Below are 19,201 nucleotides of genomic sequence, written 5' to 3'. Positions count from 1 at the left end.
GGCTGGGCAGCAGCTTAGCCGAAACGGTAGTGCGGATTTTCTGGGGGGGGGGGGGGCGCGCTTCGGCCGCTGAGGACAAGAGCGTCGGAGCGAGCAAGGGCGGGGGAGGGGGAAGTGGGGTCAGGGTCTGGTTGGGCGAAAGACACACGGGAGACAGTCCGGGGAATAGATGATGCAGACCGGACATCGATGGCCATTCGGATTGGTGTGTTGCACGTTGTGCACGTGTGACTGTGCGAGCACGGCCCCCGGCCAGATGCCGGTTGCCGCGGGGGAGTTGATTTTTATAAACCGGGGACACCTGAAAGCTGATTCTGTTTTAGCTCCAGCTTTACCTTATAGCGCATGGGGCCGCGCTCTCCCCACTCCTTGGCCCCAGACAAGGTTATGGGAGCGGTCATAACAGGTGATGGCTGTTATGGCTGGCTACTCATAAGAAATAACACCCCTTAACACCTCATAACACCTCATAACACCTCCATCGCTGTTATGGCTGTCATGCCCACCCTACCACAACACCTCATAACACCTCATAGCACTCATAACACCTCTTACTGGTTTTTATGACAGCCAGCATAAACAACCTCATAACAGCTGTTATGACTCGGCCAAAACCGAATAATTGACCCCTGTGGCCCACGGATTTTTTCTTTTGGAGCCCCGCCGCGCAAAAGCAAGACAGAAAACATACAGGTGTATCATACACCCCAAAGGAGGGGCGCCGCGCGTATCCCGGTGTTTCTTCAAGAAAAATCTTCTTTTTGGAGCGCCCGCCCCGCGTAGCTACTACCAGCCAACCATGGCCTACCGGATGAAGATGTTCAGGAGCCAGAAGCCCTCGTCATTGACCTGCGCGTCTCCGACTTCAAGCAGATTCCCGGCTTCAACTGTGTGCTGTCTGTGTACTGTGACGGAGGACGAGCACACGTACAACTCGCTGTGCTCTGAGATCCGAGATGCGTGGGCCATCGACGCGTTCTTCACCTTCCTACCTACTTACCTTTTAATTACTGCGTACTTTTAGTAGTTAAACTCACTTTTTAGTAGTTACTGACGTAAATCTCACACTTTTGTAGTAAAGGTAGTTAAACTCGCGGGTGGAATCGTCCTCAACTCAACTGCCAAGGCTGGTGCCAGGGCCAAATCAACTGCCTGGCTGGTGCCAAGGCTCAAAGGCTCTCCTCTCTCTCTCTCCTCCCTCTCTCCCTCCCTCCCTTCCTCCCTCTCACCCCCCACCTCTTCTCTCCTCTCCCCCTCCTCCTCTCTCCTCTCTCCTCCTCTCTCCTCTCCTCTCCTCTCCTCTTCTCATCCTCTCCCCTCTCCTCCTCTCCTCTCTCCCCCCCTCTCCCCCAGCAGCTTCCTCGAGGCCGAACAGGTAGATCCTCCCTGATCGCTAAGCTACCACAGGGGAAGTAGACGTCGTCCGCCGCCGCCTCCGCCGCCCGCGTGCCTCCGCCCCGCTCAGCAAAAAATCAGCATTATATCAGGAGGTGCCAAAGCCGCAGCATCTCCATGAGGTGAGCGTCGTGCGTTTTGCCGCCGCGTGCCGCCGCTGCGCCGACTGGCTCCCGGTTCGAGTCGTCCTTCGCGGAGCGAACGCGGCGATACGAGCGCACGTCGCGCGCGTGTGCGCCTGCGACAAGACGAGAAGAGAAGGAGAAGTAGACGGCTGATGTTTTTGCTGCCGCGGCCGCGCCGCGGCCTTATTTCTTTTTCTCTGATCCCCCCGGTCGCTGCCAACTTGGTCGTCGGCCGGCCTCTGCAAATGCTTCCCCGCTCGGTCGCCCCTTCCCGGGCCATCGTCATCGGCGGCGGCGTTGCTGGCGTGAGCATCGCCCGCGAGCTCGCCCGCAAGGGCGTCGGCGTGACGCTCCTCGAAAAGGCGGGCCAGCTCTGCGCCGGGGCGACGTGGCACGCGGCCGGCCTCGTGACCCGCTTCGGCGGCTCCCCAAAGATAAAAAAGGTGCACGTCCGCGCGCTCCGCGAGATGACCGCGCTGCACGAGGCGCACGACATTGGCCTCCACATCACCGGCTCCATCCGCCTGATTGAAAAGGGCAACCCGGACCGGCTCACAGAGGCCAAGCAGCACGTGGCGATGGCGGCGCTGTACGACGACCCCGGCCTGCCGACGACGCTAATCACGCCCGAGGAGGTTGCCGCTCTGCACCCGCTCGTCGACACCTCCGGCGTCGATGCTGGCGTCTTCACGCCGCGGGACGGCGATGTCGACCCGACGCTCCTCACCACCTGCGTCGCCGGCCTGGCAAAGGCTGACGGTGCGGAGTTCGTCCACAACGCAGAGGTGGAGACGATCGAGCGGCGGAGCGACGGCACGTTTGAGGCGCGCCGCCGCGCCCTCCGCCCTCCTTCTCCTCTTCTCTCTCCGCACCCCGCGCCGCCTCTCGCGCCCGCGCCGCGCCTCACCTCGCGCCCGCCCTCCTCCGACCCGCGCCCGGCGGCGCGTCAGGTGCGTACGGGCGCCGGCGCGGTGTTCGAGGCGGACGCGGTCGTGAATGCCGCCGGGCTCTGGTCGCGCCGCTTCTCGCGCCAGCTGGGCCTCGAGCAGACGCACCCCCCCGCGTCTGTGGTCGAGCACCGGTACTCTGGGAAGTGTCTGGGAAGTGTCTAGGAAGTGTCTAGGCACCCCGCGTTTGTGATCGAGCACCAGTACGCCATCACCGAGACCATCCCTGCGCTCAAGGGGAAGGTGGGCGACGGCGAGCGCGTGCCCGTGCTACGAGACCTCGCTGGCTCCTCCTACATCCGGCAGGAGACACCTCCTAGACACTTCCTAGACGCTTCCTAGACACTGCCTAGACACTTCCTAGACACTGCCGTGTTCACACCTTGACGTGGCTCGCTCCTCCTACATCTGGCAGGAGCGCGACGGGCTGCTCGTCGGCCCATATGAAGGCCTCCTCTCTCCGGGCGAGCGGGGAGGAGGGGCCGGCCGCTCTGCGCGCCGCGCCAAGCGACACACGCGCGCGAGGCACGTTGGGCATAGGCGAGCAGGCAAAGGTGCGGACCGATCACTGACTGCGAGGTAATACTAATGGATGAGTCTCCGCTCCAAGGCGAGCAGACTAAGGTGCGGACCGAGTGGGCCGAGGGGCCGCCCTCGCACTTCGCCTTCGACCTCTTCCCGCCATCCCTCGACCGGCTCGAGGGCTGCTTGCTCTCGGCCATGTCGGTGAAGACGAGAGCCGGGATGGCCATCAGACCGCTTCAAGTCTTGACTGAGTCACTGAGGCATCGCCCCTTCCTCAGGTCGTGCCCGCACTCGGCGAGGTCGGCTTCAAGTCCATCGTCAACGGGCCAACCATCTGGACGGGCGACTCGCTCGCGCGGTGCGAGCTTTCACCCTCACCCTCACCCTCACCCTCACCCTCACCCTCACCCTCACCCTCACCCTCACCCTCACCCTCACCCTCACCCTCACCCTCACCCTCACCCTCACCCTCACCCTCACCCTCACCCTCACCCTCACCCTCACCCTCACCCTCACCCTCACCCTCACCCTCACCCTCACCCTCACCCTCACCCTCACCCTCACCCTCACCCTCACCCTCACCCCTCACCCTCACCCTCACCCTCACCCTCACCCTCACCCTCACCCTCACCCTCACCCTCACCCTCACCCTCACCCTCACCCTCACCCTAACCCTCACCCTCACCCTCACCCTCACCCTCACCCTCACCCTCACCCTCACCCTCACCCTCACCCTCACCCTCACCCTCACCCTCACCCTAACCCTCACCCTCACCCTAACCCTCTAACCCTAACCCTAACCCTCTAACCCGAACCCTAACCCTAACCCTAACCCTAACTCTAACCCTAACCCTAGGTGTGGGCGGACGCGGCTGCCCGGCTACTACGACTTCAACTCGCTGACGTACGGCGTCGCGCAGTCGCTCGCCCTCGCCGAGTACCTCGGCCACATCATCACCGAAGGACACTTCCTAGACACTCCCTAGACACTCCCTAGACACTCCCTAGACACTCCCTAGACACTCCCTAGACACTCCCTAGACACTCCCTAGACACTCCCTAGACACTTCCTCGCCGAGTACCTCGGCCACATCATCATCGAGGGCGAGATACAGCCGAGCTACAGCCGAGATAGAATTGATGAAGTGGTTGATCGATGCATCAGGCGAGCAGCCGTACGACATGTCTAGGGAGGTGTCTAGGAAGTGTCTAGGAAGTGTCTAGGAAGTGTCGTCTAGGCGAGCAGCCGTACGACATGGCGACTGAGTTCGACCCGCTCCGGTATGGCGGCTGGGCGACGCCCGAGCACCTAGTTAATAGGTAATGACTAATAACTTATTAATTAGGTACGGGGGCTGGGCGACGCCCGAGTACACGGCCGCGAAGGTGCTGGAGACGTACTCGCACAACAACGCGATCTTCTCGTCCCCGCACGACCGCCTCAACTGTGAATGAAGCACCACCCCCTCTTGATTGCCATTAATTAGGCGATCTCGTACCCGCACGAGAGTCGCCCCGCCGGCCGCGACGTTGTCGCAAAGTCGGATGCCCACCGCGCGCTGCAAGCCACCCTCGCGGCGCACGGCGCTGTCTTCAGCTTCTCGAACGCGGGCGTGGAGGTGCCGCTGGTTTTTCTGCCTGGCGGAGCGGGCGCCGAAACCGCTCGACCACAAGACCTTCCAGACACTTCCTAGACACTTCCGAGACACTTCCTAGGCGCCGCCCCGCTCGACCTCAAGACCTTCGCGTCGCACGCGTGGGCGCCGCTCGCCGAGGAGGAGGCGCGCAGACACTTCCTAGACACTTCCTAGACACCTCCTAGACACCTCCGAGACACCTCCTAGACACCTCCTAGACACTTCCTAGACACTTCCTAGACACTTCCTAGACACTTTCTAGACACTTCCTAGACACTTCCCTCCCCCACGCAGGCGCAGCACCTGCTCCGCGCGGTCGGGCTAGGCCTCGCCTCCTTCTCCAAGCTGCTGGACTCGCAGTGACGAATTCGCAACTCGTAATTAATAATTCACAGGCCTCGCCTCCTTCTCCTGCCTGATTCGCGAACTGTACTCCGCAGTTCGCGATGGCCATTGAACAGGCTTCGCCTCCTTCTCCAAGTTGCGCGTGCGCTCGGGCGCCTCCGACGCCGCGTCGCGCCTACTTGAGCGCGTGACGACAAACAGCCTGCCCAAGCGTGCGGGCCGCACCCGCCTCACCTACGCCCCAACCTCCGCCGGCAACATCCTCGCCGAGTTCACCGTCACGCGGACCGGCACCGACGGCAACGGCAGCCACGACTTTTACCTGTGCGCGTCGCGCGACTACGCGCAGCACGACCTGGCGGTGGCTCGAGCTGGTGGTTGTTAATTATTGAGAGGTAGTTCATAATAATTACTAGGCGCAGCACGACCTGGCGTGGCTCGAGCAGCAACGCGCGCTGCTCGAGGAGGCAGGGGCTCGTCGAGGCGGGCGCCGTCGAGCAACTAATTACTAATTAACAGGTGATTAGCAACTAATAGGCGGGGCTCGTCGAGGCTGGCGCTGTCGAGCTCGTCGACTGCACCGACGAGGTCGAGATCTGAGTAATTAGTAATCGCTAGTTACTGATGACTAATTATTGCCGACTGCCCCGACGAGGTCGAGATCCTGCACGTCGCGGGCCCCTACTAATTACTAATCACCAGTTCCTAATTAATAGGTCGAGATCCTGCACGTCGCGGGCCCGTCGGCGCAGGCGCTCACGCCTGATGTTCAACAAGTATTCTTGTTTGCCAACCAGTAAGGAGGGGACACGGATTCCGCTGTAATTCGACCGTGTTCGTCCGTATTCGGCCACATTCGTTTCGCTCTTCCGCGGTGGGATCCTGCACGATGCTGCCCTCCCCCGCCCCGATGCTGTTCAACTGCAGCACGTAGGCGCTCATGCACGCGCTCTGCCCGGAGGCGGCCTCGGTGCCCTTCCTGCAGATGCGCAACTTGCGCGTCTGCGGCGTGGAGGCGGCCGTCTTCCGCATCTCCTTCACCGGCGAGGCAGGGTACCTAGACACTTCCGAGACACTCCTAGACACTGCCTAGACACTTCACCGGCGAGGCGGGGTACGAGCTGCACGTGTGGAAGTGTCTAGGCAGTGTCTGGGAGGTGTCTCGGAAGTGACTAGGCGGGGTACGAGCTGCACGTGTCCGCCGAGGACGCGGCGCCCCTCTTCGACCAGATCCTGCGCAGCGACAAGGCGCGCGCACTCGGATGCCGCCCCTTTGGCTCCGCGGCGGTCAACGCGCTCCGCGTCGAGAAGGGTTTCAAGGTCAAAGCAGACCTCGACTTTGCGCACTGGAGCGAGGCGCGCGTCGACGCCTTTCTCATCACTGGTAGTGGCAGTGTAGCCTTGCTGTCTACTCTTGTGTTTGCTGGAGCGAGGCGGGCGTCGACGCTTTCATCCCCGACGCGCGCAAGCACGAGGTGCTGCCCTTCCCCTCGGCACGCGCCAGCGGGATTTCTTTTTGAGCGGGTTTCTTTTTATTGGGTCACAAGGTGCTTCCCTTCCTCGGCAAGGACGCGCCGGCGCCGCTCGGGTCCGAGCAGGGCGGCCGCCTCGCCGCCATCTTCGATGTGGCGACCGACGAGGCGCGCGCACACACACGCACACACACATACACACACACACGCACACACACATACACACACACATGCACACACACACACACACACACACGCACACACACACACACACACACACACACACACACACACACACACACACACATACACACACACACACACATACACACACACACACACACACACACACACACACGCACACACACACACACACGCACTGGCCCTTTGCACTTGCAGTGGGCCTCCTGTCATTCTAGACGTGAAGTCGCGAGGGTTGCCCCGCGCGATCAATCAGAACTCGTCGATCAACCTCAGGCGCACGCCTGGTCCGTGCTAATTAATAATTAATTAATTAATTAATTAATTACCTCAGGCGCACGCCTGGTCCGTGCTCGGCGACAGCCCCATCCGCGACGCGACCGGCCGCGTGGTCGGCTTCACGACGACCAGCGCGCGCGGCGCCATCACCGGCCGCACCATCGCGCTGGGGTACGTCAAGCGAGGCGAGAGCGGCGCGCCACTCGCGCTCGCGGGCGACGCAGGCCTCACGCTGGAGAGCCTCGGCCAGATCTGGCCGGTCGAGCTGCTCTCTCGCCCGCCCGTCGAGGTCGGGGGGAAGCCGAGGCCCGCCGAGGCCGAGCCGATCGCGGCCAGCGGCTGAGCGGGGGCGCGTCTCCTGGGAGGGTCTGAAGTTATCCGTTCCCTACGGGGGACTTGGGGAGTCAGCACGTGTCAGCAGGCGATTCTCTGGGCACCCTGGGGGTGGGTGCCACGCTGACGCGCCATATGTAATCTTTCCCCCTCGTCTTGTTCACAACTCAAAAACTTTTCATTTTTCAAAGTTCAACGTCATTAGATTCACAGCTCGGGCTTTGACAGTCATTCTAAAGCCGTAGACACATCCTACGGGGCTTTCTAGACACAATACACAAACGAGGGCGCTGACGCACGACGGGAATACACACTGCACAAAAAAGACTAGAGCCGTCACGCGCGCGAGCCTGTCGGAAGCGTCGGGTCAGGACTGAGTCACGACCGCGGCGAGAGCGCTCGGCCGACCACAAGCTCAGACCACCGTCGGGTACGCCCGGTCGGCAACCTTCTTGTACTGTTCCATGAAGAGGAACATGAAGACGGTGTGCCCGCCGCACCGGCCGAAGTACGGCCCAAACCCATTCCACAGCGACGCGATGCCCTCGCTGTTTGCAATCTTGCTCAGGGTTTGCGTGAGCGACGTGTACATGACAGTGCCGTCGGCGAGCGGCCTCTGGTTCTGCATGCGCGTCTTTGCCTGCGGGCAAGGGGGTGGGGCGGCGGGAGGGGGGGGGGGGGGTTCTGAGCGCGGTTCGGACGCGGCTTGGGCCCGGGTCTGCGATGCCGTGTCGATTGGCAGCGTCGCGGCCGAGTACACGAAGCCGGAAGTGAGGGCCGAGCAGATGTGCAACGGCACGCCGTCGACGTACGGCGAGTAGGTGCCTAGAAGGATCCTGGAAGGTTCCTAGAAGGTTCCTAGAAGGCTCCACAGCGACGTACGGCGAGTAGCTGCTTTTGGCCACGTCGTACCCGCCGACCTATATAGCGCATACAGCGCCACACCTCGTGAGCTGTCCTGTGAGCTGTGTGTGCTGTGCGTACCAGACGTCAGGACCCGCTGTGCAGTGACGGCCGGTGAGAGTGTGCCTCGTGCCGGCTCCCGAGCCAATCGTGTGCAGCGTGTGTGTGTGCGCGTGTGGGCCCGTCCTCCATGCTAGGAGGCGTGTATCACTGACTGGCTGACCGTACCCGCCGACCTGAGGGGAGGTGCGGCCAGCTGCTCCACACACACAACGGTGGTGGGGCAAGGGCCGGGCAGCCCTCGCAACTCCACGTCCGGGCAGGCAGGAGCTGGCAGGGCGCATCCAAGGTCGGTGCGCGCAAGGGTCGGGCCAGCCCTGCACCTGCAGCATGCTGACCACCATCGCTTAATTAACCGCTCAACTATTTATGAAGGGTGGGGCCAGCCCTGCACCTGCAGCATGCTGACCACCATCGCTTAATTAACCGCTCAACTATTTATGAAGGGTGGGGCCAGCCCTGCACCTGCAGCATGCTGACCACCATCGCTTAATTAACCGCTCAACTATTTATGAAGGGTGGGGCCAGCCCTGCACCTGCAGCATGCTGACCACCATCGCTTAATTAACCGCTCAACTATTTATGAAGGGTGGGGCCAGCCCTGCACCTGCAGCATGCTGACCACCATCGCTTAATTAACCGCTCAACTATTTATTAAGGGTGGGGCCAGCCCTGCACCTGCAGCATGTTGACCACCATCGCGCGGACCATGGTGGGGACGACGCCTGCGGGCCGGCGGACGCTGCGCGCTGCCGAGAGAGAGTCGGGAGAGGGAGGGAGAGGGAGGGAGCGGCGAGGGCCGGCAGAGCAAGGCATCGATGGAAGATGGATATGGATCAGGGAGGTAGATTCCGACCATGGTGCTACAACGCAGCGTGCGGCGGGTGGTTCTGTGCGCGCCGGCAAAGTACGCCCTCGCGCCGTCCTCGGCTCCGATCCGGTACAGCCCGCTGAATACGTTTGAGTAGTTGCGCCGCTCGGCGGGCGGCAGCCGGCCGTCGGCCTGCATCCAGTTCGGAAGTGTCTAGATGGTGTCTAGGAAGTGTCTAGGAAGTGTCTAGGAAGTGTCTAAGCAGCCGGCCGTCGGCCTGCATCCGCACCAGCGTCACCTCGACCGGGTTGGACAGGAAGGCCGCGGTGCCGCCCGCGACGCACCCCAGCCCGAGGGTCGCCCACGCGGGGGGCGGGGCCGGCGACGTGCCGTACAGCGCGTCCTTGAGCGACGAGTAGATGCCCAGGCGGAGGTTTCCGTAGGAGAGCTGCCGCGCCGCCGCCGCAGAGAGGCCCGCGTAGAGGCCGGCGACGCCCTCCGCCTGCACGACCTGCCTGGCGACTGCGGAGACGCCCGCGCTCTTCTGGCCGCCCTCGCCCATCAGCTGCTGCCGCACCTTGAGCACATCCATCGGGTGGACAAACATCCACCCGCTCAGCGCCGCGCTCGCGCCAGTCACAAAGTTGACCCACCACGGGCGCGCCTTCGCCGGCTCAGCGGCGGCGAGGGCGGCAAAGGGCGGCTGCGTGGAGCGGGCAATATCACAAGGCGGAGACATGGCCGTGCGCGTGCGCGTCGCGCGCGAGGCGGCAAAGGGCGGCGGCGTGGAGCGGGCAATATCACAAGGCGGAGACATGCCGTGCGCGTGCGCGTCGCGCGTCGCGCGTGGTGAGGCAACGTGGCACGGGCAGCGTTCGGACTTTTGGGGGCGTGTGTACTTGTGACGTGAAAACCCGCTGGGACCGGGCGTGTGTACTTGTTACGTGAAAACCCGCTGGGACCCGGACGCCAGCACACACGGCTAGATTTCATGGCGGGCCGCCTAGGCCCTGGGGTCGGAGGCAGAGTCGGCGGGGGTGCCGCGCGCGGCGCGGGCTTCGCTGTCGGTGGGAGTATGGCGTGCTGCGGCATGTGGACGCGCGTCCAGGTATTTTTCGGGTAAACCTGGACTTTCTCGGGTATACCCGGGTTTTACCTGGGTCTTGGGCAGGCACCCCCCTGTCGGTCGAGCAGTCTTGGCTCCCGCGAGGTGTACCCCCCTCTCGGTCAGAGGCCTGGCCAGGGGCACCTGTAGGGGGGTACCACCACCCCCCTCATGCTCACATGTCTTGCGAGAATGGGGGCGGCTAGGTGCGAGGGGGGGGGGTGTTTGAAGATGACGCGCATATATAGCTGTCCGTTCACACATTTTCAAGATTTTAAGGCTAACGGACTCCCCGCCTTCAAATCTTAAATTCGGCTGACCTGTAGTCGGTGGGCGACTCGTCCCACGCCGCTCTAGGCGCGCGCAATCTGACTTGGCGTGTGATGAGGGAGCAGGACGAGGCCAGCGACGCCTCCAGCGCAGGCACGGCCTCCCCAGCAGCGTCGCTTCTAGCGGCGGACACCGCGGGCGAGGCTCGCACCGCCGGCAACCTGCGAGCGGTGGCTGCCGCCTGCATAGCAGGCATCGGGCCATTCATCTTTGGCTACACGCTGGGTTTCACGTCTCCTGCGCAGCTCCCGATGGAGGTTGGCGCCAGTGGGCCGTTTGGCGCCGTCCTCGAGTCGCACCTCGACGCAGATGGCGCCGTAGCGTCGTCGCAGGCCGCGCTCTTCGGCTCGATTGTCAACGTGGGGGCGATGCTCGGCGCGCTGGTGGCGGGTCCGCTCGCAGACAGCATCGGCCGCCGCCTCACCATCGCGGCCGCCGCGCTGCCGTGGATCCTCGCGTGGTCCGCCATCGCTTTTGGACGCACCTTTGCCGAAGTGCTCGCCGATAGACGGACAGAGGGGAAGGGCGAGACGCTGGAGCGACACACAGAGAGAAAGACACTGCACTCGGCGATCTGGCCGCCAGCCAGGTTTGGATCCACGCGCTGCCGGCGTCTCTTCACAGCTCGCGGCTGTGAACAGGTGCTCGCCGGCCGGCTGCTGTCTGGCGTTGCGGTCGGCGTCGCCTCGATGGCGGTGCACTCTACACCTCGGAGACGGCTCCCACCTCCACCCGCTCCTCACACCGCCGCCAACGTGAACCAGGTGCCTCTGTACATCTCGGAGACGGCTCCCACCTCCACCCGCTCCTCACACCGCCGCCAACGTGAACCAGGTGCCTCTGTACATCTCGGAGACGGCTCCCACCTCCATCCGCGGCGCGCTGGGCGCCGTCAACCAGCTGGCCGTCACTCTGGGCGCCCCTCCTAGACACGTCTCAGCCCTCTCCTGGACACTTCCTGGACACTTCCTGTCCTCCTCTCAGCCTTTACACACGCGCCGGGCGACGTCTCGGAAAGGTCCACGAACTGTCTAGGCATCTTCGCGGTCTATCTGCTCGGGGGTCTGCTCCAGTCACAGCAGCCAACTAACCTGATGTGCCCCGCCTCCGCCTCCGCCTCCGCCTCCGCCTCCGCCTCCGCCTCCGCCTCCGCCTCCGCCTCCGCCTCCGCCTCCGCCTCCGCCTCCGCCTCCGCCTCCGCCTCCGCCTCCGCCTCCGCCTCCGCCTCCGCCTCCGCCTCCGCCTCCGCCTCCGCCTCCGCCCCCCCCGCTTCCCTCCGTCGCGTCGTCTCGAGCCTCGCGACGGCGGCGACTCCCGCGCCTTGCCCCGCCCCTCTCACATGCTCTTCCGGCGGCGTGTGCGAGGGAAAGCTGGCGCCGTGGCGGCACCTGGCGCTCGCTGCCACGGGCCTCGCCGTCGCCCTCCTCCTCTGCGCCCTTCTGCTGCTCGAGCAGTCGCCTAGCTCCCCTCCTCCTCTTCACACCTCCAGCTGTGAACAGGCGCCCTGCTGCTGCTCGAAGAGTCGCCCTCGTATCTCGCACGGCGCGGCAGGGTGGAGGCGGCGAGGCGGGCGCACGGCCTAGTCCGCGACATGTCCACGGCGTGTCCTGCAGGCGCGGCAGGGTGGAGGCGGCGAGGCGGGTGTTGTCGCGGCTGCGCTCGAGCGCTGCGGAGGTCTAGCGTTGCAGTCGCCCGAGACTTAGCCGAGATCGAGCCGAGATTGAGTCGAGATCGCGCCGAGATCGAGCGCCACAGAGGCGCCGGTGGGGCGCACGGCGAGGGTGTGAAGAGGCGCCGTTCACACCTCGAGCCGTTCTCAGGCGTCGGAAGAGCTCAAGGCGCTGGTGCGGGGTGGGAGGGCGGAGGGGGGAGTGGAGACGGGAGAGGGCGGCGGAGGCGGAGGCGACGACCAAGCGGACGGAGGCGACGGCGGCGGCGGCGGCGGCGGCGGCGGCGGCGGAGGCGCGTCGTTGCGGCTGCTGCTTGGGCGTGGCGTGCGGCGGCAGTTTGGTGTGGGCTGCGTGTGATCGAGCTCACAAGTTGCGGCTGCAGAGCTGTGAGGCCGCTCGCTGTGAGCAGGGCTTGGCTGCGTGCTGATGTTTGTGCAGCAGTTCTCCGGCATCAACGCCGTCATCTTCTACTCTGCCTCCATCCTGCAGGAGAGCATCGGCCAGCCTTGGGTAGCCTTGGGTCGGGCAACCTCGGGCAACCTCAGGCAACCTCAGGTGATCTCGGGTGACTTCGGGTGATCTCGGGTGATTTCGCTGCTTTGCAGGCCGGAGGCATCGACGACCCAAACACGGGCGGTTTGTTGATCATGGGTGTGCAGGTGGTGATGAGCCCTGGAGGGATGTGGGGAGATATGGGGAGATATGGGGAGATATGGGTGTGCAGGTGGCGATGACACTTCCGAGACATTTCCGAGACACTTCCATGGGTGTGCAGGTGGTGATGACGGCGGTGGCGGTGCTGCTGATGGATCGCGCCGGCCGCCGCGCGCTGCTTCTCGTCTCCCTGGCGGGCATGTGCTTCTGCGCGGCTGCCATGGGCGCGTTCCATCTCAACGCGCAGCGGCCGACCTGGCTAGTACCACACCTCCAGAGTATCGAATCCAGTGTGGGTTCCGTGGGTGGTGTGGTGTGGGAGGAGCGCAGCGGCCGACCTGGCCCGCTCCCGCCCCACCTCTCTCGTCGGGTGCATCGCCAAGACGCGTCCAGACACGCCCACGAACCCCCCCGCCCCTCATTTGGAAGGCTCGCCCTCGCCTCCCTCGTCGGCTACATCGCCTCTTTCTCGCTCGGCCTCGGCGCCGCCCCTTGGCTGCTGGCGGGCAGGCGGCTGGCGCTCGAGACAGGGCTGACTCGGGTGAGGCGGTGCACTAGGCGCCCCTCCCCGTGGCTGCTGGTGGGACAGCTTGGTGCGGGGAGCGCACACCCCATGCCGTGAACAGGCGCCATCCCCTGGCTGCTGATGGGCGAGCTGTTCGCGGCCGACGTGCGCGCGCTCGCCGCCTCGATGGCCACACTGCTCAACTGGGCCTTCTCCTTCACGATGACGCTCGTGTTTGCGCAGCTCAACGCTGCGCTGGGACCCGCCGGCACCCCCCTTCCTCTTCTCGGCCATCTCGGGCAATCTCGGGTCATCTCGGGTCATCTCGGGCCCGCAGGCACCTTCTTCCTCTTCTCGGCCATCTGCGCCGCCGGCGCCGCCTTTGTGGCGGCGTGCCTCCCCGAGACAAAGGGGCGGAGTCTGGCGGAGGTGCAGGCGCTCTTTGGCAGCGAGGCGAGCTAGAGCAGGCTCGAGCACAGCGACACCCATCCGTCGAGCGGCGTGCAAGGTCTGGGCCGAAGGTCTGGGCTCCAGCCCCGGCGGGACAGGTTCAACATCCTGAGCCCCACCGTGGTCATGGGAGGAGGCGCCGCTCGGTGTGTACGGGCGGTGCAAGGCGCACGAGCTCACACAAACGACTGCGCGGGCGTGGGCGACGACGTGCGAGAGGTGGGCGTGCAGCGCGTCGAACACGCACTGCTGAAATCATGCGGCTGCAAGTCACGCGGCTACGTTGGTCGTTGCACGTTGGGTATCGTGTCACCTTTCATTTTTTAAAAGAAAGAATTTTAGAAAGAAAACAGGTAACAGACAGCCCAAAACGGAGGGATGGGGGACAGGGTCCCCACCTGCACGAGCAGGATTTGGGGAGACGGCGGGCACGTCGCCCCTGCCATGGTGCGCGTAGCTATGACAGGGAGACCGCGGGTCCGCGCGCCGCGGAGCCGGCGGCGGACGGGGCTGGCGCGCAAGCGCCGGCCACCACGTCGGGCTGCCGGGAACGCGCCGCGCCGGACGACCCTGGAATCGCTTCGATCGCGCGCACATGGAAGACTGCCTCATTGCCGCAAGGCTCGCAGGTTGGGGGAGGATGGATCGAGCTCTTCGATGCTGGCGCCGTCGTCGGGCGAGGTGGAGGGCGGTGTAGCCGACGATGACGCAGTGGCGCCGACCGCCGTTACCGGTTGCCGTTGAAGACGATGCAGCAGATGACGACGCAGCGGCACCGTTGCCGTCGCCTGTGGCTGGGCGTAGGTGGTGATCGTGCCGGGGCTCAGGACGACGGGCGGTTGGAGAAGGACGCCGGGATGGGCTGGCGTCGCCTCCCCTTCAAACGGGTACCAGAAGTCGAGTAGGATCTGGGTCGAGGTCCGGATTGGGTAGTGCACGTTGATGTGGGCGAGCGCCTCTTGGATGTCGCGGTACTTCTTGTGGCGCGCCCTCGAGCCCCCGATGGCGCCGTGCGCTGCGCAGAGGTCCCACGTGGAAAAGACGCCCCAACCAGACCCTGGAACGTAGAGTGCGTAGTACCAAGGCTTGGGCGCGGCGGAGACGCTGTGTAAGATGAACAGGGAAGCGAAAATGCCGTTTTTGGTGTAAGCCGCCATGAGGCCGGCGAGTAAGATGCATCTTCCGGAAGAGTAAGAGATTTTGTGTTGTGTCGCCTCCGGGCTCTACCCAACGCGGCCAAAGGATATCCACCTCGAGAACCTCGAGAGGGCGCGAGCCGCGCGCTCTTTCGCCGTGATGCGGCGTCTGCAGCGTTGGGAAGCGTGGCTCGCTCTAAACACCGCAACCGTCCTTTGGGGCGCGCAGCACGCCGTCAACAAGCACATGCTGGTGTTTACATCGCCATCGGCGCTCACAGCCGCTCGGTTTGTGCTGGCGGCAACAGCAGTGCTACCTTGGCTGCCGCTGTCACGTGCGCGCAACTCGTGGCTCGACGGCGCGAAGCTTGGCTTGTGGAGCACCCTCGGCTTCGCCTTCCAGATGGTTGGCCTGCAGTACACCTCCGCATCACGCTCGTCGTTCCTGCTCTACCTCAACGTGAAGCTGGTGCCCCTGCTGGAGCTGATGGTTCACGGGCATATGCCGTCGCTGCAAACGTGGGCTGCAGCCGCTGTTGCGTTGCTTGGCGCCTTGCTCCTCGCCTTCGATGGTGGTGCGCCCAACCTCGGCGACTTGTGGTCGCTGGTGGCTGCGACCACTTCGGCATGCTTCATCATCATGCTCGGCTCAGCGTCCAGATCAGAGGGCGCCGTTGCTGCAGAGCTGAACGCAACGACGGCGGCGTGCACAGCAGCTCTATGCAGCGTGTGGGCCGTGGCAGATGCAGCAACGTCCACGACAGGCAGTGCCCTGCATGACCTGCTGCAGCTGCAAGCCCACATTGCGGAGGTCGCGTTTCTGGGCGTCGTGACTACGGCCTTTGCCCAGTGGCTGCAGGCGCTTGGTCAGGCGCGGATCGACGCGACAGACGCGGCGGTGATCTTTGCACTGGATCCTGTCTATGGCGTGTGCTTTGCGTCGCTGTGGCTTGGTGAGCACCTAGGGCCGCAAGGCTTGCTTGGTGCAGGCTGCATTCTCCTGGCGAACCTCTCTCAATACGCCTGCTTCGCGCGGAGGACTGCAGCCTCCGCTCAGGCTGAGAGAGACGCCGAGCTGCCTCTCTCGCAGAAGCTGTTGGTAGACGAGTGACGCCTGCAGTCGTGCGCAATTCAGATGTCTCGTGCTACACCCGCACGGCGCATCCTTTCGCCGACTCGCGGTCGGGCACACGATCCGATCGATCGCATGTTTTTGTTAGAGTAGTTGTACGGTACTTGTTTCATGTTGGATTGCAACTACGACTGCGGCTGATTGCTCGTCCGCGACGGCGAGACACGCACTGCCGCGCCGTAGCCGAATTGCTGGCGGGGTGGGTGTGATGGTGTCTCTTCACACCTCTGGGTATGAACAGGCGCGCCTTCTCCGACCGCGCGTCGTCGCTCGCGGGCGGCGGCGGCGGCAGGCATTCGCCAGACTACCTAGCCGGCCACGCTGGGGAAGAGAGAGAGGGGAGAGGGGGGGAGAGAGAGGGGGAGAGCGAGAGGGGGGAGAGGGGGGAGAGGGGGAGAGGGGGGAGGGGGGGAGAGAGGGAGGGAGAGGGAGGGAGAGGGGGGGGAGAGGTGAACGGTAACCTGTACGTAGGACCCATTCAACAATACACGGCTGTTGAAATTCTTTTCCTGTGCGAGCAGTCCCGTGCCCAGTGTTGTGCGAGGGAGCTTGCCCGTAAAATTCTTTTCCTACCCGGGTCAACATGTGCTGCTGTTTGGCGCATTGTGTCAGGGCTACTGGCACGCGGAGCTGGGGTCAACGCCCGACTCAGCTCGCTGCCGATCTCTACTACTACCCCCCGCGTGGCGTGCACGGGGGGCGTCGGGTATCCCGGGTGTCCAGCGCGCGCGGGCGGGGCGCGCACCATGCTGCTTGAAGGTCCGTATTGGTGCCCGCCGTATGGCGCTTCGAGAATTCGCTTGTAAAATTCTTTTCTTCGCGATGTTCACCCCGCCGCGCCGCTCGCGCCGCTCGCGCCGCCTCGCCACCGCCGCCACCGCCGCTCCCTCGCCAGACACGCCGCCGCCCGCCCGCCTCCTCGACCTCCCCACGGACCTCCTCGTGCGCGTCGTCTCTCGCTGCGACCCCGCCGACATCGCTCGCGTCGCGGCCGTCTCGCTTCTCTTTCACGCCTCGCTTGTGGTGGAGGGCATCCGCTTGTGGGCGCTAGAGCGCGGCTACGAGCTGCCGGCGCAGCCAGAGGGCGAGAGCTGCACCGTGCGGTGGCTGTGCTTCGCTGCGCTGCTGTGCGAGTCCAACCCGCCGGAGAGGCTGGCGGCGGGCGCATGGCACAGCGTTTTCATCGACGGCGAGGGGCGGCTCTCGTCGTGCGGCAATGGAGGACGGCGCCGCTTGGCAGCGGAGGACGAGGAGGACGAGGAGGACGAGGAGGACGAGGAGGACGAGGAGGCGGAGTTGCATCCAGGCATTCTCGGCCACGGCGAGGGCGTGCTGCAGCTGAAGACGCCGACCCGCCTCCCGTCGACGCTGGGCGGCGAGCGCGCGGTTGGTGTGGCGGCGTCAGCACTTTTCAGCCTCGCTCTCTCCGCGGATGGCGCCCTTTGGTCCTGGGGCTGCAGCTGGCAGGGCAAGCTGGGCCACGGCGGCCAGCAACACCAGTGGCAGCCCGGCGACGAGGGCCAGTCGCAACCCAAGAAGATTGAGGCCTTTGCGGGTCAGCGGGTCATCGCTGTGTCGGCTGGAGGCATGCACAGCCTCGCCATCACCGCCGATGGCGGCGTCTGGAGTTGGGGCTATGGAGGGCAAGGCCGGTTGGGCCACGGCGACACGCAGACCCAGCCGCTGCCCAAGCAGGTCGAGGCCTTTGCTGACCAGCGCGTCGTGGCTGTGTCGGCGGGAGCGTTCCACAGCATCGCCCTCACCGCCGACGGCGCTGTCTGGAGCTGGGGCTGGGGAGGCGGGGGCCGGTTGGGCCACGGCGACCAGCAGAGCCAGCTGCTGCCCAAGAAGGTCGAGGCTTTTGCTGGGCGGCGCGTCGTCGCTGTGTCGGCTGGAGAGCACCACAGCCTCTGCCTCACCGCCGACGGCGCCCTCAAGAGCTGGGGCAGTGGAGGCCATGGCCAGCTGGGCCACGGCGACGAGTTGTACCAGCTGCTGCCGAAGAAAGTCGAGGCACTTGCTGGGCAGCGCGTCGTGGCCGTGCCGGCTGGAGGGCGCCACAGCTTCGCCATCACGGCCGACGGCGCCGTCTGGAGCTGGGGCGAGGGGCGTTGTGGCCAGCTGGGCCACGGCAACCAGCAGAACCAGCTGCTGCCGAAGAAGGTCGAGGCCTTGGCTGGGCGGCGCGTCGTGGCTGTGTCGGCAGCGGAAGTCCACAGCCTCGCCCTCACCGCCGACGGCGCTGTGTGGAGCTGGGGCGAGGGCGAAGACGCCCGCCTAGGCCACGGAGAGGACCTGTTGAACCAGCTGCTGCCGAAGAAGATCGAGGTGTGGTCGCGGGCGTGAGAAGGGGGGAGGGCGGAGGAAGGGGAGGGGAGAGGGTGGGGGGGGGGGGAGGAGGCCGACGGTGCTTGCACTCGACAAGGCAGTCCATCCACTCGCGGCAAACCCCGCAAAGTGACCCGTTTTTACCCACCCACGCCCGTGCGCGCGTATCTTAGCTAAGGTACGCGGCCACACGCGCTGGCGCGCACGGCAACCGGGACTTACACGCGCGACACGAGGGACTGTGTATATCCTTGGCTGCCTCGGGGGAGAATAGCCGCCCCCTCACCCCGACCCGCTGCCGCGCATCGAGCTCGGCGGGGGGGGGGGTTCTGATAGATAGGCGCCCACAACGCGTAGCCGCGTATGTCAACATCCCTCTGTGCAGTCGCCTCGCCGACGGGCCGTTTCACGCGCTGACTAGGTCCAGCCCTGGGTGAGCCGGGTTGTGACAATTTGGCGATTCCGCGGCTTACTTTGGTTCCCTGAGCCGCTCCCCGTGTGCGATTCTTGTAGCCCAGGCATGGTCCTGATAGTAAACGGGTCAGAACCGGCCAAACACAGGCTACAGCCCCACACACGCGCCCGCCATAGCTCCTGGAGAGCATGCGCGAGTGACGCGCTACAAGCCGCGAGAGTGGCATCAGAGGCAGGAACGACGTGCTCTTGCTGCACCTCGCAGCTGCACCGAGTGTGCTCGCAGTATATGCCACGGCCGCCGCGCCTGCGGCATTGCTCTCGTGCAGCTAGGCGACGCAGGTCCATCAGCAGGGCTCATCCAATGCGCGAGCGCACATTGTCCGTAGCCGCGGGCAGGTGGCAGTGCACAGCCGCACACCGGCTGTGGCGGCTCGAATGCCC

The 19,201-nt window shown here is 64.7% G+C and overlaps 5 protein-coding genes across 5 annotated transcripts; 4 read left to right on the top strand and 1 right to left on the bottom strand.

The window, feature by feature from the left end:
* Positions 1-1,735: 1,735 nt before the first annotated feature.
* Positions 1,736-7,269, top strand: EMIHUDRAFT_457242 (dimethylglycine dehydrogenase; the record flags this gene model as incomplete). Its single annotated transcript, XM_005779345.1, has 21 exons — positions 1,736-2,344; positions 2,471-2,571; positions 2,644-2,773; positions 2,883-2,931; positions 3,078-3,193; positions 3,271-3,350; positions 3,849-3,955; positions 4,231-4,273; positions 4,339-4,378; positions 4,480-4,611; positions 4,924-4,954; positions 5,091-5,335; positions 5,409-5,441; positions 5,512-5,562; positions 5,691-5,750; positions 5,909-6,022; positions 6,151-6,336; positions 6,408-6,449; positions 6,522-6,599; positions 6,904-6,938; positions 7,011-7,269. Exons 1-21 carry the CDS (start codon positions 1,766-1,768, stop codon positions 7,267-7,269), a joined length of 2,511 nt encoding a protein of 836 aa, XP_005779402.1. The 5' UTR covers positions 1,736-1,765.
* Positions 7,270-7,674: 405 nt separating this feature from the next.
* Positions 7,675-9,772, bottom strand: EMIHUDRAFT_315071 (mitochondrial carrier family; the record flags this gene model as incomplete). Its single annotated transcript, XM_005779344.1, has 5 exons — positions 7,675-7,899; positions 8,020-8,084; positions 8,205-8,259; positions 9,079-9,225; positions 9,323-9,772. The coding sequence occupies 5 exons, from the start codon at positions 9,770-9,772 to the stop codon at positions 7,675-7,677; spliced, it is 942 nt and encodes a 313-aa protein (XP_005779401.1).
* A 688-nt stretch (positions 9,773-10,460) lies between these two features.
* EMIHUDRAFT_457241 (hypothetical protein) lies at positions 10,461-11,832 on the top strand (the record flags this gene model as incomplete). Its single annotated transcript, XM_005779343.1, has 4 exons — positions 10,461-10,962; positions 11,110-11,163; positions 11,303-11,384; positions 11,504-11,832. Coding segments are annotated over exons 1-4 (906 nt in total), but the record flags the coding sequence as incomplete, so codon positions are not given.
* A 732-nt stretch (positions 11,833-12,564) lies between these two features.
* Positions 12,565-13,759, top strand: EMIHUDRAFT_457240 (hypothetical protein; the record flags this gene model as incomplete). The annotated part of the gene is made up of 4 exons (XM_005779342.1): positions 12,565-12,648; positions 12,914-13,054; positions 13,303-13,333; positions 13,419-13,759. The coding sequence occupies 4 exons, from the start codon at positions 12,565-12,567 to the stop codon at positions 13,757-13,759; spliced, it is 597 nt and encodes a 198-aa protein (XP_005779399.1).
* A 1,284-nt stretch (positions 13,760-15,043) lies between these two features.
* Positions 15,044-15,994, top strand: EMIHUDRAFT_236151 (hypothetical protein; the record flags this gene model as incomplete). Its single annotated transcript, XM_005779341.1, has 1 exon — positions 15,044-15,994. The coding sequence occupies one exon, from the start codon at positions 15,044-15,046 to the stop codon at positions 15,992-15,994; it is 951 nt and encodes a 316-aa protein (XP_005779398.1).
* Positions 15,995-19,201: the final 3,207 nt, after the last annotated feature.

Source organism: Emiliania huxleyi (assembly GCF_000372725.1).
Source record: "Emiliania huxleyi CCMP1516 unplaced genomic scaffold EMIHUscaffold_231, whole genome shotgun sequence".
Taxonomy (NCBI): domain Eukaryota; phylum Haptophyta; order Isochrysidales; family Noelaerhabdaceae; genus Emiliania; species Emiliania huxleyi.
The sequence above is the reverse complement of the archived record's forward strand: the minus strand, read 5'-3'. Positions and strand labels throughout refer to the sequence as shown.